Below are 15,866 nucleotides of genomic sequence, written 5' to 3'. Positions count from 1 at the left end.
CAGTCTTTGAAAGTGAGAAGTACTTCTTGTAGAAGGCTAATGCTAGAGATGTCCAGTCCGTGACTCCAGTTGCTACCCTATCAAGGTAGCGGCACCAATCTCGCGCTGAATCCTTCAAGGAGTATAAGAACATCAACCCCTTTACTTCATCCTGAGTCACCCCAGCTGGTATAGGTATAGAACAGCAGTAGTCTGTGAAAATCTCCATATGCTTCAGGGGGTCCTCATCTGGTAGACCAGCAAACTGATTTCGCTCCACCAAGTCGATATAAGAGGAACGAAACTCGAAGCTACCCGTAGTAGGGGTAGGTAGCTGGTGCCCCTTTGGAAGATGATGTTCCTTTGGCTGCAGATTATCATATATTGTAGCCATAATTGTCAAAATGAGAGTACTCAAGTCTTCCTCTCAAAAACGTGTCTTCTAACTGTGCAAAAGCAAAACTAGAAGCAAAGGTAAGCAACGGCCTCAAGGAACAAAAGTTCCTTGAGACAAGAAAAATAAACTAAAATAAAGCAAACAGAATTACACCGTCTCCCCGGCAACGGCGCCAAAATTTGATATCGTCGTTTTGTATCAAAATTAGATTTATAATTTCCAAACTAAAACTATAGCTAGTGATAGTAAGGGTCAAACCACAGAGACACAAGGTTGATTTTCCTTGCTATTTTTCAGTCTATAAAGGTAACAATTAATTGAGGGGTTTTGAAATTGGTTGACTAAATTGACTAAATGCTAAATGAAATTTCTCAACAAGATAAAAAGGGGATCGGGAAATTCGGTTCACCACGGCAATGGTCAGGATCATAAGGTAACATAAATCCTATAATACGGTCTCAGGGGTATAAGTAAGCCTTTCGATCTATGCTCAATTTACCTTGCGGTCTTCTAATTCCCCGAAATTTCTCAAAGCTTTCACTCAAGAGAAATTTCAATCTAATGATAATTCTAATTACTAATCTTTCAATCTAGCAAAAAGGGCATATCAACAGACGACAAAATCTAAATGGTAGAATTCATGCTAACAAACAATCCTAATTTATGCCATGGTTCACCTCATTCCCAATCAAAACAATTAGATACACATAACTAAAACTAAAACAATTGCTAAATTGATAACAAAGAACAAGATTGACATGATTGGATTTAAATAAAAGACAAAGAAAAAGAAGGGAATTTCTGGAATTAAATTGATGAAACAAGAATTTAAACAACAAGAATTAAAAGAAGAGGGGAATTGCATAAAAACTTACTAACTGAATTCAAGAACAAAGTATCGAAATCGAAGGTTTCCGTCTGCAAACCTAGATCTAAAAACTGAGTTTTTCAATAATGAAAAGCATAACCTAATTATTGTTGTGTTATACTGATAAAAAGATACCAAAAGGTAATTACAAGTTGGGCTTTTAAAAGTCTAACACGAAGAAAAACGTATCAGCTCGAAAATTGGTCGATCGACCGGTCAGCGTGGTCGATCGACTGGTTGTAACAGTCCAGTAGCTTCTGATGAGCTTCAGTGGTCGATCGACCTTACAGCCTAGTCGATCGACTGATGGTGCTGTGCAGAAACACTTCTTCTCTTCAAAAACAGCTCCTCACTCCAATGCACGCATCCCGAGGTGAGTGAGTACGAACTTCCTTCTTCTAGGCTTCCTTGAAGATGCCTCCGGAGGACGAATTAGGCTTGATTTAGCTTACTTCCACTCATCCCTACAATAAATCATAGAAAATGCAAAGTAAACCGTTTTGCGAGAAATAGCAGCCTTAAGCTAACAATTATGCATGGAAATACGTGCCAAAACCACAGATAAAGTGTACAGAATATGCACGTATCAACCGACAGTTATGGTGCGCCCTGGGTCAATTTCTATTTCTTCGGTCTCGGCTCCCTCGACCATGCCGACGGTGTTCATCGGATCACCCTCCTGTTGTAAGGATGAGCTCTTCCTCTTCTCTGATTTCTTCGCCACTTTGTGGGATTGCATGTTACACCCTCAGGCAGATATTTGGACATTGACAATTTCGTCTCTCTCGTCCTTTGAGATGAGCTTTTGTGCCTCCCCCCGGTCCGAGACATACATCAATGTCAGGGCCCGGATGGACATCACTGCGTCGGCCTCGCTCAAAGTGACTTGGCCTATGAGGACGTTGTAGGCAGACGAACCATCAATGACCACAAACTCAGATAAAACATTCTTGGCCGCGTTGGCTTGGCCAAACATCACCGGCAGTCTGATACACCCCAGGGGTACCAGGCCAGCCCCGGAGAAGCTGTATAGTGGGTTGGTGCAGGGGCTCAGGTCCTCAATCTTCAGACCGAGATTGGGAAAGCATTCCCTGAACATGATGTTCGTGTAGGCGCCTGTATTAATTAGGCACCTCTTAACCAAGTGGTTGGCTATGTCCAGGTGGACTACCAGCAGGTCGCTGTGCGGGGCTACGACTCCTTTGTATTCCTTCTTTCCGATGGTTATATCGGGGATGGTGGAAGCGGGGATCGCTGTGGTGGGCACAAAGTTGATGGCTTGGTAAAGCTCATTTAGGTGCCGTTTGTGCCCATTAGCTGACCCTCCGTTCTCGTTTCCTCCGATAACAACCTGGATCACTCCCATCCTCTGGGAATCTGATTTTCTATTCGCCCCGTCGGAGCTCGTTTCCAGGGTCCCAGCTACATACTTGCTGAGGGCCCCCTTTCGGATCAGCTCCTCGATGGCGTTCTTCAGATGCCGACAGTTGTCGGTCTTATGGCCGGGCTGGCCATGGTAATCGCAAAATTGGCTTGCGTCACCTTCCCACCTCGTCTTGGGGGGTCTTGCCCACTTCTGCCCTTCATTCTTGCTCAGGGCAAAGACCTCGGCTGGAGATTTGACCAGGGGGGTGAGACCGTTGTACCGCTTCTGGGTTTATGGTCTTGAACTCCCGGCGCCCGCCGAGTTCTGCTTCCTATTAAATCTCTCCGGCCGTGACCGATTCATGTCATGGCGACCTTCATCAGCATTCTCCCGGAGGCTCCTCCTTTCTGGGTGCCCAGCTTCACTGTGGTCTACCCAGGTCTTGTGGTAATCCTCCACCTTTACGGCTCGGTCGGCCATCTTTCTGGCGGAGTCGAGGTTGAGGTCCTCGCACTTGATTAGCTCATTTTTGAGCTCGCCTTTTGGGAGGCCTTTCATCAGTGCGAAGGCCGCCAGTTCGGTGTTCAGTTCACGGATCTGCTGAGCTTTTGCGTCGAACCTCTTCACATAGCTTCGTAGAGACTCGTCCTCCCCCTGTCGGATAGTGAGGAGATCCGATGTCTCCACGGCCCTTCTCTTGTTGCAGGCGTACTGGGCTATGAAGTTATCCCTTAGGTCGGCGTAGCAGTATACCGAACCATTAGGCAGCCCCTTGTACCAACTCTGGGCCATCCCATGCGGGGTTGTTGGGAAGACTCGGCACCATACCTCATCAGGCTGCTCCCATACCGACATGTAAGACTCGAAAGCCTCGGCGTGGTCGGTTGGGTCACTGTCCCCTTTGTATGATAGGGACGGCAGCTTCAGTTTAGTCGGCACCGAGACTTCGAGGACATAGGCACTGAGGGGCTGTCTGACCACGTGTCGAATGACACGCGGCGATCGGCTCCTCGCGACATTAGTCCGGCTTCTCTCCCCGTGGCGGGAAGGGCTTCTTGTCATTGTCCGACTTTGGTGAGTCGGACTTCTTTCTTCATTTCTTCGAGGGTGGCCTCGTTGTTGCCGCGGCGACGCTGTCCTCCCGCGAGTGGGGGAAGGACTTTGTGCCGCTTGCAAAGACGCACGGGCTCCGCCTGGCGTCCTAGTATGCATGGCTCCTTGTATTGCCCGGACAAGTTGTTCGGGGTCACTTTATGGGCCCTGGTCACCTGCGGGTGTCTAAAATCACCGTCGTTGCGGCGGGGGTGATCGGCGTACTACCCATCAGGTCCCGGGAATAGCTTCGGATTTGGCCTGCATCGACCACATTTCCCATGGTGATGACTTGGCCGGTAGGCAGCGGTGTTTCTGGTAGTATCGGCATCCCGTACGCCGGTTGAATTACTTGGCCGGTGGGGGACTGCCCGATCTCAGAATTAGGGACTGTGTCATCCTGGTAGAATGCAGTTTCGTCGCTCACAATTATTTCTTGTTGTTTTGACATCTTCTTAGCTTGCTGGGTGGGTTTTGTTTTGTGTTTTTTTTTGTAAGGGATTTGACAAGATTTTAGTATCTATTTCCCCACAGACGGCGCCAATTGTTCCGGGTGTAATTCCGGAGCAGGATTTGTTACCACGTATGCTTGTAGAATGATGACTTTGCTTGACTCTTCCTTTCGGCCTCTCCTGAAACAATGAACAAACTGAGGGCTCGGCTTGGTACCGAGCGAACTCACTCCGACGCTCAAGTCAGTAAACTTAAAGAGATTAAGTTGTGTGTTACTTGGCAAAGTGTATTGTAGAGAGATAAGGGAGTTTTATAACAGATTTATAGTGAGTATTAGGGTGAATTGCGGATTATTGGATCGTTTTCTCAATGAGGATTGAGGAGTATTTATAGACTTTCACCTTTTGTCACGTAGTGGCCAAGTGGCCAAGTGGCAGGGCAGGTGGAAAGACTGTTCTACTCTCGGCCGAGGGACCCATAGCAGGCCGGCGGACCTGGTTGACTCCATGCCGAGGGGTCTTGGATATGAGTATGCGGATATGCCTCCCGGCTAGCTAGTTGCCCAGCCGAGACCCAAGTGACAGGCCGACAGGCTGCGTCGGTTAGGCTGTCTAAGACGTTGACTTGCTGTGGATATCTTTGACCTTGCGCAATATGTTGACTCGGTCAGCGGGTGCAGAATATGCCCCATTAGTTGCTTCAAAGTGTGACAATCATGTGACTTTAACCCGGCGAGTTTTAGGTCTTGCATTGACACTAGGCTTTTGATGTTCGACGAATAACCATGTGGCACTTTAATTCAATTCAGGCATGCACATAACTCTTTTTTCCCATTCCGTGAAAGGGTATAAGCTGCTGGCGGTAAAATTGTACGATTACCTCTCTTCTGTGGTGCCACTCTAGCCTAATACCCATCATTTTCATATCTTACCGATATGCGGCGTTATCCTTTGTTTTACCGGGAACATTCAGAAGGGAATCGATAATATTATCACAGACATTTTTCTCAATGTGCATGAAATTGGGGCAATGCCTAACCTCCAGGTCAGGCCAATATTTTCAAAAGGATACTGGTATCTCAAGTACACGGGCCCAAGGTACAAAATCTGCCTAACCAAGTGAATGGTCAGATGAATCATTATAGTGAAGAAAGAGGGTGGAAAATACATTTCCAACTAACAAAGAGAGGTTACAACGCGGTCCTGCAATGAATCCGCGTCATCGGGATCGATGACTTTCTCGCATATGGACTGGAAGAAGAGACAGAATCTAGTTATAGCATATCTTACCTTTTGAGGTAAAATGGAACGAATAGACACAGGTAGTAATTATTGCATCAAAGTGTGACAATCATGTGACTTTAACCCGGTGAGTTTTAGGTCTTGCATCGACACTAGGCTTTTGATGTTAGACGAATAACCATGTGGCACTTTAATTCAATTCAAGAATGCACAAAACTCTTTTTTCTCATTCAGTGAAAGGGTATAAGCTGCTGGCGGTAAAAATGTACGATTACCTCTCTTCTGTGGTGCCAACTCTAGCCTAATACCCATCATTTTCATATCTTCCCTAGCTGCGGCGTTATCCTTTGTTTTACCGGGAACATTCAGAAGGGTATCGATAATATTATCACAGACATTTTTCTCAATGTGCATGAAATCGAGGCAATGCCCGACCTCCAGATCAGGCCAATATTTTCGAAAGGATACTGGTATCTCAAGTACACGGGCCCAAGGTACAAAATCTCCCTAACCAATTGAATGGTCAGATGAATCATTATAATGAAGAAAGAGGGTGGAAAATACATTTCCAACTGACAAAGAGAGGTTACAACGAGGTCCTGTAATGAATTCGCGTCATCGGGATCGATGACTTTCTCGCATATGGACTGGAAGAAGAGACATAATCTAGTTATAGCGTATATTACCTTTTGAGGTAAAATGGAACGAATAGCCACAGGTAGTAATTGTTGCATCAAAGTGTGACAATCATGTGACTTTAACCCGGTGAGTTTTAGGTCTTGCATCAACACTAGGCTTTTGATGTTCGATGAATAACCATGTGGCACTTTAATTCCATTCAAGCATGAACATAACTCTTTTTTCTCATTCCGTGAAAAGGTATAAGCTGATGGCGGTAAAAATGTACGATTACCTCTCTTATGTGGTGCCAACTCTACCTGATCTCACAACCATTCTGCAGCTCCATCTTTCAAAGAAAAGGGAAAGAGCACCTGCTTTACCTGATCTTGTGTCACCCCAGCTGTTCGCAGGATCTTCAGCAGCTGCCCCTCCAAATAAATTCTGCTCCACCAAATTGATGTAAGATCGACGAATGCCAAAGGTGCCATTATCAGTAGTAGGAAGCTTGAATCCTTTCGAGATAGAATCAAGGTAGGCTCGGCGTGACTTGCTAAAGTAGGCATGATGGTAATCTCAGGAACGTGAACTTCAACTGGAATTTCGAGATCAGAAAGAATGTCCTCTTCAAAGGACTGATTTTCTGAAGTAATAGAATGCTCCGTCTCAACGTCATGTATACTCAAGTCTTCTACTTGACCCACTTCTTTCTAAAACTTTCGTCTGTAGTGAAAAGTCTTCTCTGGCTCGGGATATGTTGGAAGGATCTTGGACCTAGTTGACCTGGGCATACACGAAACTAACAAAAAAGTGTGCGAACGGTCTCAAGGAACTAGGTTCCCTAAGACAAAAAGACAAAGTAAACAAACACAAACCAGAAAAGTGTTGCCTCCCCGGCAACGGCGCCAAATTTGATAGGGCTAAAGTCGTATCACCAATATCAAAATAAATCTATCTCATTACTAAAAAATAGCTAGTGGCAAGACAGGTATCAAATCCACATGGAGGCGGTAATAATCAGTTTGCTAATATTTAGATCGTCTGAAGGTAAACGATTTCTTGGGGGTTTTGGTTTGTTTGTTTTCTATCAACTAAATAGCAGGTAAATAAAAGGTGTATAATGAAAGTATTAAAAGTCTAGGATTTTCGGTTCACTAGGTCAATTATATGGGAATTCTTAATCAATTGCTAGGTCAATCGAATTATCTAAGGTCACAAGATTGATCAATTCTATTATGTCCTTTAGATCAAGTCTAACATGCAATCGCTATTATTAAACACAATCTATTTGATTATCGCAGCCTATATTAATTCTAACCCTGTCGGTGAAAGTATTAATTCGTTACACTAATTATCAATTCAAGCCTAAATCAATTAATTAGAATAAGAACAATAATCAAACGATAACTCATGTGATATTACTAGCAATCAATTAATATTCCCCTTTCTAATTAACCTAGATCCCCTTCATTCTAGATCAAGAATTTAGCTACTCATATTGAATTCAACAACAACAATAAAGATGGATGACAACATAATTAAGGACATGAAATAATAACAATCAATTGAAAGCATAAAACTTGAATGATTAAATTAATGAGGAATGATTAGTACCTTAACAATTAACAAGGAATGATTAAGAACAAAGTACGAATGCAAAAGTATGTTTCCCGCCGTCCAAAAGTAATAATCAGCGTAACCTAATAAATCCTACGAGTTAGAATTTATATTACAAAAATACGTGTTTTAGGAAAATACGGAAACAAGACCGACAAAGAGGTTCCTCGATCGAGCCCTCATGTTACACGATCGAGCCCACTTGCTACTCGATCGAGGAACTAAGGTTCCAGCTTGATTTCTTCTTTACTTCTCTTCTCGTCTTTAAGTCTCCTTGTTTCCCGTTCCATGATTCGTTTATTCCACTATGCCATAACCGCAATGCTCATCTTAACTCGATTCACCTCGTAATGCGTCATTTCTGCATTAAAACACAAAATAGCGGCAGTATCGACAATTCACTATAAAAGGCATTTAAATGACATAAAAGGCACGAAAACGGTATATAAAACATCATGAAAGGAGTTATAAAAGTGTATATAAAAGTGATACATCAAGTCCACAATACAAGACTAAGAGAGTTCCAATCTAAAACTAATTGGCAATAGAGGGAGTAGCCCCTTGCCTTATATACTGGAATAATCTTCTCTAATTCTCCAATGTGGGATCCTTACATGTATAACTCATATGGGTTGGAGTTTTATTCTGAACAGTTACTTTGACTCTGTTGCAACTCAATTGTCAGAAGCATCAAGGTCTAAGAGTGTCTGATATATCAATTTTGCAAAAAAAGTTTGTGTTTTTGTCTAATAAAACGAAGTTGGGGGTTTGATTCACACCCGCGACATAGTTAGCTCATTTGAACCAAAAAAAAAGTTTTAATTGAACAGCTGATGTTATCAACTCCATCAAAAATGAATCGGTTAAGTTACTCCCGATCAAATATAGTTAATCAATAATCATAAAAATCCCTTGGGATAAATAACAAACTTTTCATTAGCTTAAGCCTTAAGCTTGTCTATGTTTAAAATTAGCCAAATTTGAAGTCTATATCGTTACAAAATCAATAATAATAATCGAGTGAGACGATTTTACATTGTGAGACGATTTCTGTGTATAAATAAACATCCATTTTTATATAGTAATAAATAAATGGGTTTTTACATAATGAAAGGTTACGTACGGTGTGAGTCTGTCTTATTATATACGGAGTAATTTGTGTTATTATATAAAGGGATTTTCTAGTTAAGTCAACCACATAACATATAAGTCACCATTAAGAAATGTGACAAAATTGTGACATTAGACAGCAGATAGATTAGGTTACATAAATTTCACACAACTGACATTAAGGGGCAATACAAACAAAACAGCCTATATATTCTTTGTTGCAGAATCTCTGTTGCCATTTCAAGAAGAGGCGAGATACCGCTCCTGGAAGACAAACCTTTCTGTGTGCTTGGATTCCAGATCACCAAATACGTCGCAACCGTTCTGAAGTAAGTTGTATTTATCCTATTGAGCCGCCCGATTTTGAGTGTTTAATTTCTTTGGAATCTCTCCTTTTGTCTAATTCTTCCGTTTCTTTGTCTGTGGACATTGATTTGCTCTCCAAATTAGACCCGGAGAGTTGTTATCAGCATTTTGTCTACATTAAAGAAACTTTGGCTTTAGACTCCCCCCCAATCAGAAGTTTTCTTGTCAGTATGGTTTCATTTCATAACTCTGTATTCGTTGCAATACTACTTTCAACTTCGTGGTGTAAATCGCTAGCTTTTTGTATCTAGTCATCTTCTATAATCATTGTAGTTTTAGTCAGGTGATTATTGTTAGAAATGCTTTTGCTGACTCTTTTGCTTTAGTCTTAGAATATTCTTTGAACAATTACGGAGTTTATTTCCGCAACTGTAACGCTCTACCAATAGCTTGTTTATCAAGAGTGTCTCTTGGTATTTTGATTAAACTGGACAAACAGTATCCTCGTAGTGATTGTGGTGTGGTTTTTATCACTGCAGCAAGACCGAAATTTTTTTTTCTGTGTTTAATTTGCTTCTTGGCCTATACTAAAGCATCTATTTCGACAAAAAATTTTTTGTTGGACAATTTTATTCTTACTTCTGGTAGTAATTTTCTAGCTTTAAGTGATTTCACTATATCTCTTGAAAGTGAGGTTAGTTTGTATGTTTCTCCAAGCATTGTAGTTGATGGTTTTTGGGAAATTATTTTACCAATATTTTCCGACCTGGATGCGTCGTCCATAGACCCCTTTTTGACCTGGCCACAACTTTCTGGTGTGCTTTTCGTATTTCACGGATTCTTTTTAGTCTTGACATCAAGATGTCAATTTTTCTTACGATGGATTTCAATTTGACTCATGTTTTTGGCATATTTGATATCAATAGCAATCTTAAAGGATCTAAAGTGATGATGTACTGTTTTGTTGAGGCTGTTATTTACATCTTTGATAAACCTATGCATGATTATTTGCAAGAGTTAGCATTAATTTTCATTTTTGATGAGTTTTGTGGCCATCAGATTTTTAGTAATCTGATTCACAAATTCTTTTTGGGGCCAGACATACGTTCTTCCCAAGTCAGAACTTTTCTAGTCAATATTATTTCCGATCAGACTATGTACCATTCTTGTGTTGGAGTGAGTGTCCTCCACAATAGTGCGTTTACTTAATAAATCTCATTAAAGGAACATAACCGGGATATTTATTGTAAATACTCGTCAGCTGTTCAACGTATATCGGTAACAGTTGGCTAACTAGAAATTGACGTTACTGTCGTATGACGGCGGTGTTCAGCAGATCCCTTTCGGTCACACCTATAGGATGAAGCCCCAATGGAAAAACTAATATTTTGTATTTGATACAAATAAATTAGTTCCTTATATGAATCGACTAAAATAGTTAGTCGTGTGAGTTTATTATTTGATATTGAGTTTAGAACTCAAGTCAATTAAGTTTATTATTCAATTATATGATAATTGATTAATAATTTGTATCTTATGTTAATGTGATTAAATAAGATTTAATTTAGTAATTAAAAGTTAATTAACTAAATTAATTGAGGTTTTGTATATTATTTGAGGTAGAGGTAATTAGTTAATTATATTTACAAGAAGTTGTAAATTAAACTAATTGGGCAATATGGGACCCATTATATATTGATATAATGTTCAAATATCACTTAAAGTTAAGTGTATATTATTCACAAATTTGTATCATTTAATTGCTAAATGATCAAATTAATATTTAATTATATAAGATAATTAAATATAAGACTTACAAGTATTTATAGGACAAATGTCGAAAGTCAAAATAGACCAAAAACACGTTGAGTGGCGTGTGAGTGTAGTGATAATAGTCATCACATACTACTTTACTAGAGATGTTGCATGTGGATGATGTAAGATAAAAATAAGTCTCAAAAGCAACCTATAATAGATGGTCCATTCAACGTGAAAACAAGAGTTGTTTTCTATAATTTTTCATCATTCTTCATCATATTTCTCACCATATTTTGATCAAAAGTTGATCAAAATCACAAATAATTCACACACAAATTATTATACATCATATATTACTAATGTATTAATAATATTTATAATATTATTAAGGGTATGTTACTACTTAATATCTAGTTAATACTACTAGTAATTTTGGGGTGAAATCTTTGGTGCCATTGGAAGGAGGAATCCTACTTTGGATTCTTGATGGTTGGAGGACCATCACAAGGATGAAGGATCATCATGCATGGAGCTTGGGACATCAAGAGTTGGTGTAGATGAAGATGATCATGCCATGGTAGATGAAGAATAGGTTGTAATCTCATCTCTTAAGTTTTTATTTTTTATTTATTAGCATGCATGTAACTAGATCACTTAAGACACAAAGTTAATGTAATTTTTTGTCACTAATTAGAGGATTCTAATTAGGGGTCCAGGACTTTCAAGTCGTATTAGAGCTCAGTTGTTGCATGCATGTTGATTTTTAGAATAAAACCGAGTTATGAGATAATTTGGTAAAATCAAAATTTTATGGTAAAATTTGATATGCACGAAAATTTTCACTTGCATGTTCACCTACTGACCTTAAAATGTTTGTGGTCAAATTTGGTGAGGTTTGGAATTTAATTGCTAGTTTTTATCATTTTTCGACTAAAAATCAAGACAAAATGCTCAATTTTGGTTAAAAGTTAACTAAAAATAGTTTCATATCATTTATGGCCATGAAAATTTTATATAGTTACACATGCATATTTTACTTAGTGTAAGTAAAATTTCGGAATTATTTAGTCAATATTACATGTTTATTAATTTTTATATAATAAAAATCGATATAAAGTGATAATTTTTGTGAAATATTATAAAACGAAATTTTCAGGGGCTAAGAAAATTATTTTTAGTCACATGCATATTTTACTTGGTAGAAGTGAAATTGAAAAAATTAATTTGATTAATTTTGAGTGTTTATTGTTTTTATGAGATAAAAACCGATAAACCGGGATTGTTTTGAAAAGACTAACTCTCTTTAAATTTTCTCTCTCTAAAATTTGCTCTCTCTTTAACAAACTTTCCTTTTTTTTCCGTTTTCATGGCGAATTTCGCCTAAAACTCTGTTTTTTCTTCTTTTCGATCACTTTCATGGCGCGCACCCGAGCTCGTCTTGCTCACTCCAGAGAATCTATGGTTACTAAGGTCACTAATGAAGTCATTGATTCTCAATTAATGGAACCTGGTTCTGAATTAGGGGAAACCGCGCACTCTTTGATTCCACGTAAACCTAACACTGTTAATGCGCTTCTTAATTCCGCCATGAAAGTTGTTGGAAGCAATTCTTCAGCTCGGAAGTCTACTATCTCTGTTTTTGCTTCTCGGATTACTAATGTCGGTTTTACTATTGGAATTTCTGGAAATTACTCTGTTCCTCCTACTTCGGTAATTTCTGAAGTTCCTGTACTGATTCCTTCGCAACCTAATTTTGTTCATCATACTGAATTGGCTGCGGATTCTGGTTGCATTGAACATCCTATTGATAATACTAATGATTTGGAAGTAAACAAAGTTGTTTTACCTAAAACTCATACGGATTAGTCTGTGATTAATACTGTTGATACTACTGTGGTAAATAATCTTGTGAATACTGATGTTGCTAAGACTGTTCCTGTTACTAGTGGTACCTAGAGAAAATTTCTTGATTCTCCTCAAAAATTGGGCATGTCCGTGGTGGAAGGCCTACCCTTAAGATTGTTCAAGAGTTTGTTACTAAGAGTTGGGTCAATCTAGCCTCCCCTACTGTCCAATATTTTAAGAAGGGGTGGTTTACATTCAGATTTGACAATGAATTAGCTATGAATAATGATCTGAAACAAGGACCTTGGATGGTGGGCCCTAATTCTCTGATACTTAAGCAATGGAGACCTTCTTTTTCTATAAAAATGGAGAAAGTGGCTAAGGTTGCTATATGGATTCTTTTCCCTGGTCTTGATCCTTTTATGTGGTTTGATGTGGTCTTAAATAAGATGGCTAGTAAAGTAGTTAAACCTCTCTTTGCTGACCATGCTATAACTGCCAAATCAAAACTGTCTTTTGCCAGAGTTTTAGTTGAGGCTGATGTATCTTAGGACCTTCCCTCTCAAGTGGTTATTAACACTCCACATCTTGGTCAGCTGACCCAAAGGGTTGTCTATGAATGGTTACCCTATTTTTGTCAGTGTTGTGGTAAGCTAGGTCATACTGTTACCACTTGCAAAAAGAACAAGATTGTTCCTGTTCCTGTGTCTTCTGATGGGTCTTCTAAGGCTTCTACATCTAAGGATGCTAGGATTCTACCTACTCCTGTTGTGGTTCCTTCTACCAAAGAATTGGAGGAACCTGAAGGTCCTCAGGATCTTCTTGATCTCAGGTCTCTTGAGCCAACCAATGTGTCTGATATGGGTGTGAATGATTTATTAGACATTCCCATTTCTGATAATTCTTTTCAAGCGTTATCAGAGGAGGAGATTTTACATACTACTGAGATAGCTGCAGAGTCAGGTGGTATCTCAGGTCCGTCTGAGAATGAATTAGGGTCAGATGAGAGGAATGTAGGCTCTCTAGGCCAAAGATCCTCCCTTTCTGTCTCTTCTTCTCCACAGCATGGACCTGTAAAGCACTCAGGAAGCTCTGCTCAAGCTAGGAAAAAACAAGCTTTTAAGGGCAAAATTAGCACTAATTCTGATCAAAAGTTGAGTTTTGATCTTGTGGGTAAAACTGGACTAGGTGGTACCTCAGTAGCTAGTTCTCAGGTTGGTCTTTCAGAGGAGAGGAATGTAGGCTCATTATTCTCTCAGCTAGGCCAGAGATCCTCTTCTTCTGTTCTTCCTTCCTTAGGATTGGATACTGTAAAGCATCAAGAATGTCCAAGTGGTTTGGATACTGGTTTGGTCCCTGACCCTCCTGATAATTTACTTTCATGAAGATTGCATCTTGGATCATAAGGGGACTTAACTGTCCTATCAAACAGCAGGAAGTAAAAACTCTTTTATTGGATCATCAGATTGATATTTTGGGTATTCTGGAAACCAGAGTTCAGTCTCATAAAGCCTCCTCTATTGTCCAGAGGATGTTTGGCAACTGGAATGTTCTTCACAACTATGATCATCATCATAATGGCAGAATTTGGTTTTCTATAATCCTTCTACTATCTCTATTTCTCATCAAGTCATCACTAGTCAGATGATCAGTTGCAAGGCTCATCATTATGGAACTAAAAAGGATTTCTGTGTTAGTATCATATATGGCCACAATGATGCTTCTTCTAGGAGTGACCTGTGGAATGAGCTGTGTGCTTATTGTACTACTGATCCCTGGATTATCTTAGGGGATTTTAACATTGTCAGGTGTCCTGAGGAGAAAAAAACGCCATAATCCTCCTGTTCTACTTGAGATGCAGGACTTTAATGCTTGTCTTTCTTCTTGTTTTTTGGATGATTTGCCTAGTACTGGTAATGACTTGACTTGGACTACTAAGCAAAATGCTTCCACCAGGGTTTGGTCTAAACTTGATAGGGTGTTGGTTAATCTGCATTGGTCCTCCTCTTTTCCTACTTCTTATGGCCAATTCATGGAAATGGGGGTTTCTGATCATTTTCCTGTCCTTGTCTTTGTTTCTGAGGAATATAAGGTGGTTAGGAGATTTAGTTTCCTTAATAGTTGGATAACTCACCCTGATTATCAGAGCACTGTTGTCAATGCTTGGTGTACGTCCAAGACTGGTAGTCCTTCTTTTTGCTTCTTTCAGAAACTTAAGAATGTCAAACATGCTCTTGCTAACCTTCATAAGGAGAATTTTAGTCAGATTCAGGCTAGAGTTAAGGATGCCAAGAATGCTCTTCTCAACTGTCAATCCAGACTTAGGTCTGATCTTTTTTCCACTGACCTTATTCAGGAGGAGAGAGTTAGACTTGCTGAGTTTTCCAGACTTAAAACTGCTGAATTAGCTATGCTTTCTCAACGAGATAAAATTAGGCATATTCAGCAGGGAGATAGTTGTTCTAAATATTTTTTTTGCTAAAATCAATGAAAGAAAGCACCAGCAAATTATTGGAGCTATTCAAGATCAGCATGGTCTTCTTCAATTAGGACTGGATAATGTCAGTGCTGCCTTCCAGGATTACAATTTTGAACTTCTTGGTAAAGCCAAAGAGGTTACCCAGCTTGATTCTTCCTTTCTGAGTATGGGAGCTAAGGTTTCTCCTATGTATCATCCCTCCCTCACTCAGACTGTCACCTGTCATGAGATTCAAAAAGCTGTTTTTAGCATTGATTCTGAGAGTAGTCCTGGGATTGATGGATTCTCTTTTGGGTTTTTTAAATCAGCCTGGCCTCTCATTGGCTCTGATTTTTGTTCTGCTGTTTAGTGTTTTTTCAAAACTGGACACATGCCCAAGCAAGCAAACTCTACCCTCATCTCCTTAATTCTTAAAAATCTTGTTGCTGCTTCAGTTATGGATTACATGCCTATTTCTTGTTGCACAGTATTCTACAAAACCATTAGTAAGATTCTTACTAACAGGATGCAACAAGTTCTTCCCAACATCATTGGTGAAGAGCAAGCTGCATTCATTAAGGGTAGAAACATATTTGAGAACATCATGTTGTCCCAGCTCCTGGTCAAAGGATACTCCAGGAAAAATATTTCCCCTAGATGTCTTATTAAAGTTGACTTCAGAAAAGCTTTTGAAACTCTTCAATGGACATTAATTGCCAACATGTTGCAAGTCTTTGTATTCCCTCCTTTATTCATAA

General features: G+C 39.7%; 1 protein-coding gene across 1 annotated transcript; it reads left to right on the top strand.

Annotated features, from left to right (window-relative positions):
- Positions 1–14,031: 14,031 nt before the first annotated feature.
- LOC141632681 (uncharacterized) lies at positions 14,032–15,478 on the top strand. The gene is made up of 4 exons (XM_074445204.1): positions 14,032–14,145; positions 14,235–14,342; positions 14,440–15,086; positions 15,145–15,478. The coding sequence occupies exons 1-4, from the start codon at positions 14,032–14,034 to the stop codon at positions 15,476–15,478; spliced, it is 1,203 nt and encodes a 400-aa protein (XP_074301305.1).
- The last annotated feature ends 388 nt before the right edge of the window (positions 15,479–15,866 follow it).

The sequence above is a fragment of the Silene latifolia genome, chromosome Y (assembly GCF_048544455.1).
Source record: "Silene latifolia isolate original U9 population chromosome Y, ASM4854445v1, whole genome shotgun sequence".
NCBI lineage: Eukaryota > Viridiplantae > Streptophyta > Magnoliopsida > Caryophyllales > Caryophyllaceae > Silene > Silene latifolia.
This window is presented reverse-complemented; position numbering and strand designations above follow the sequence as displayed.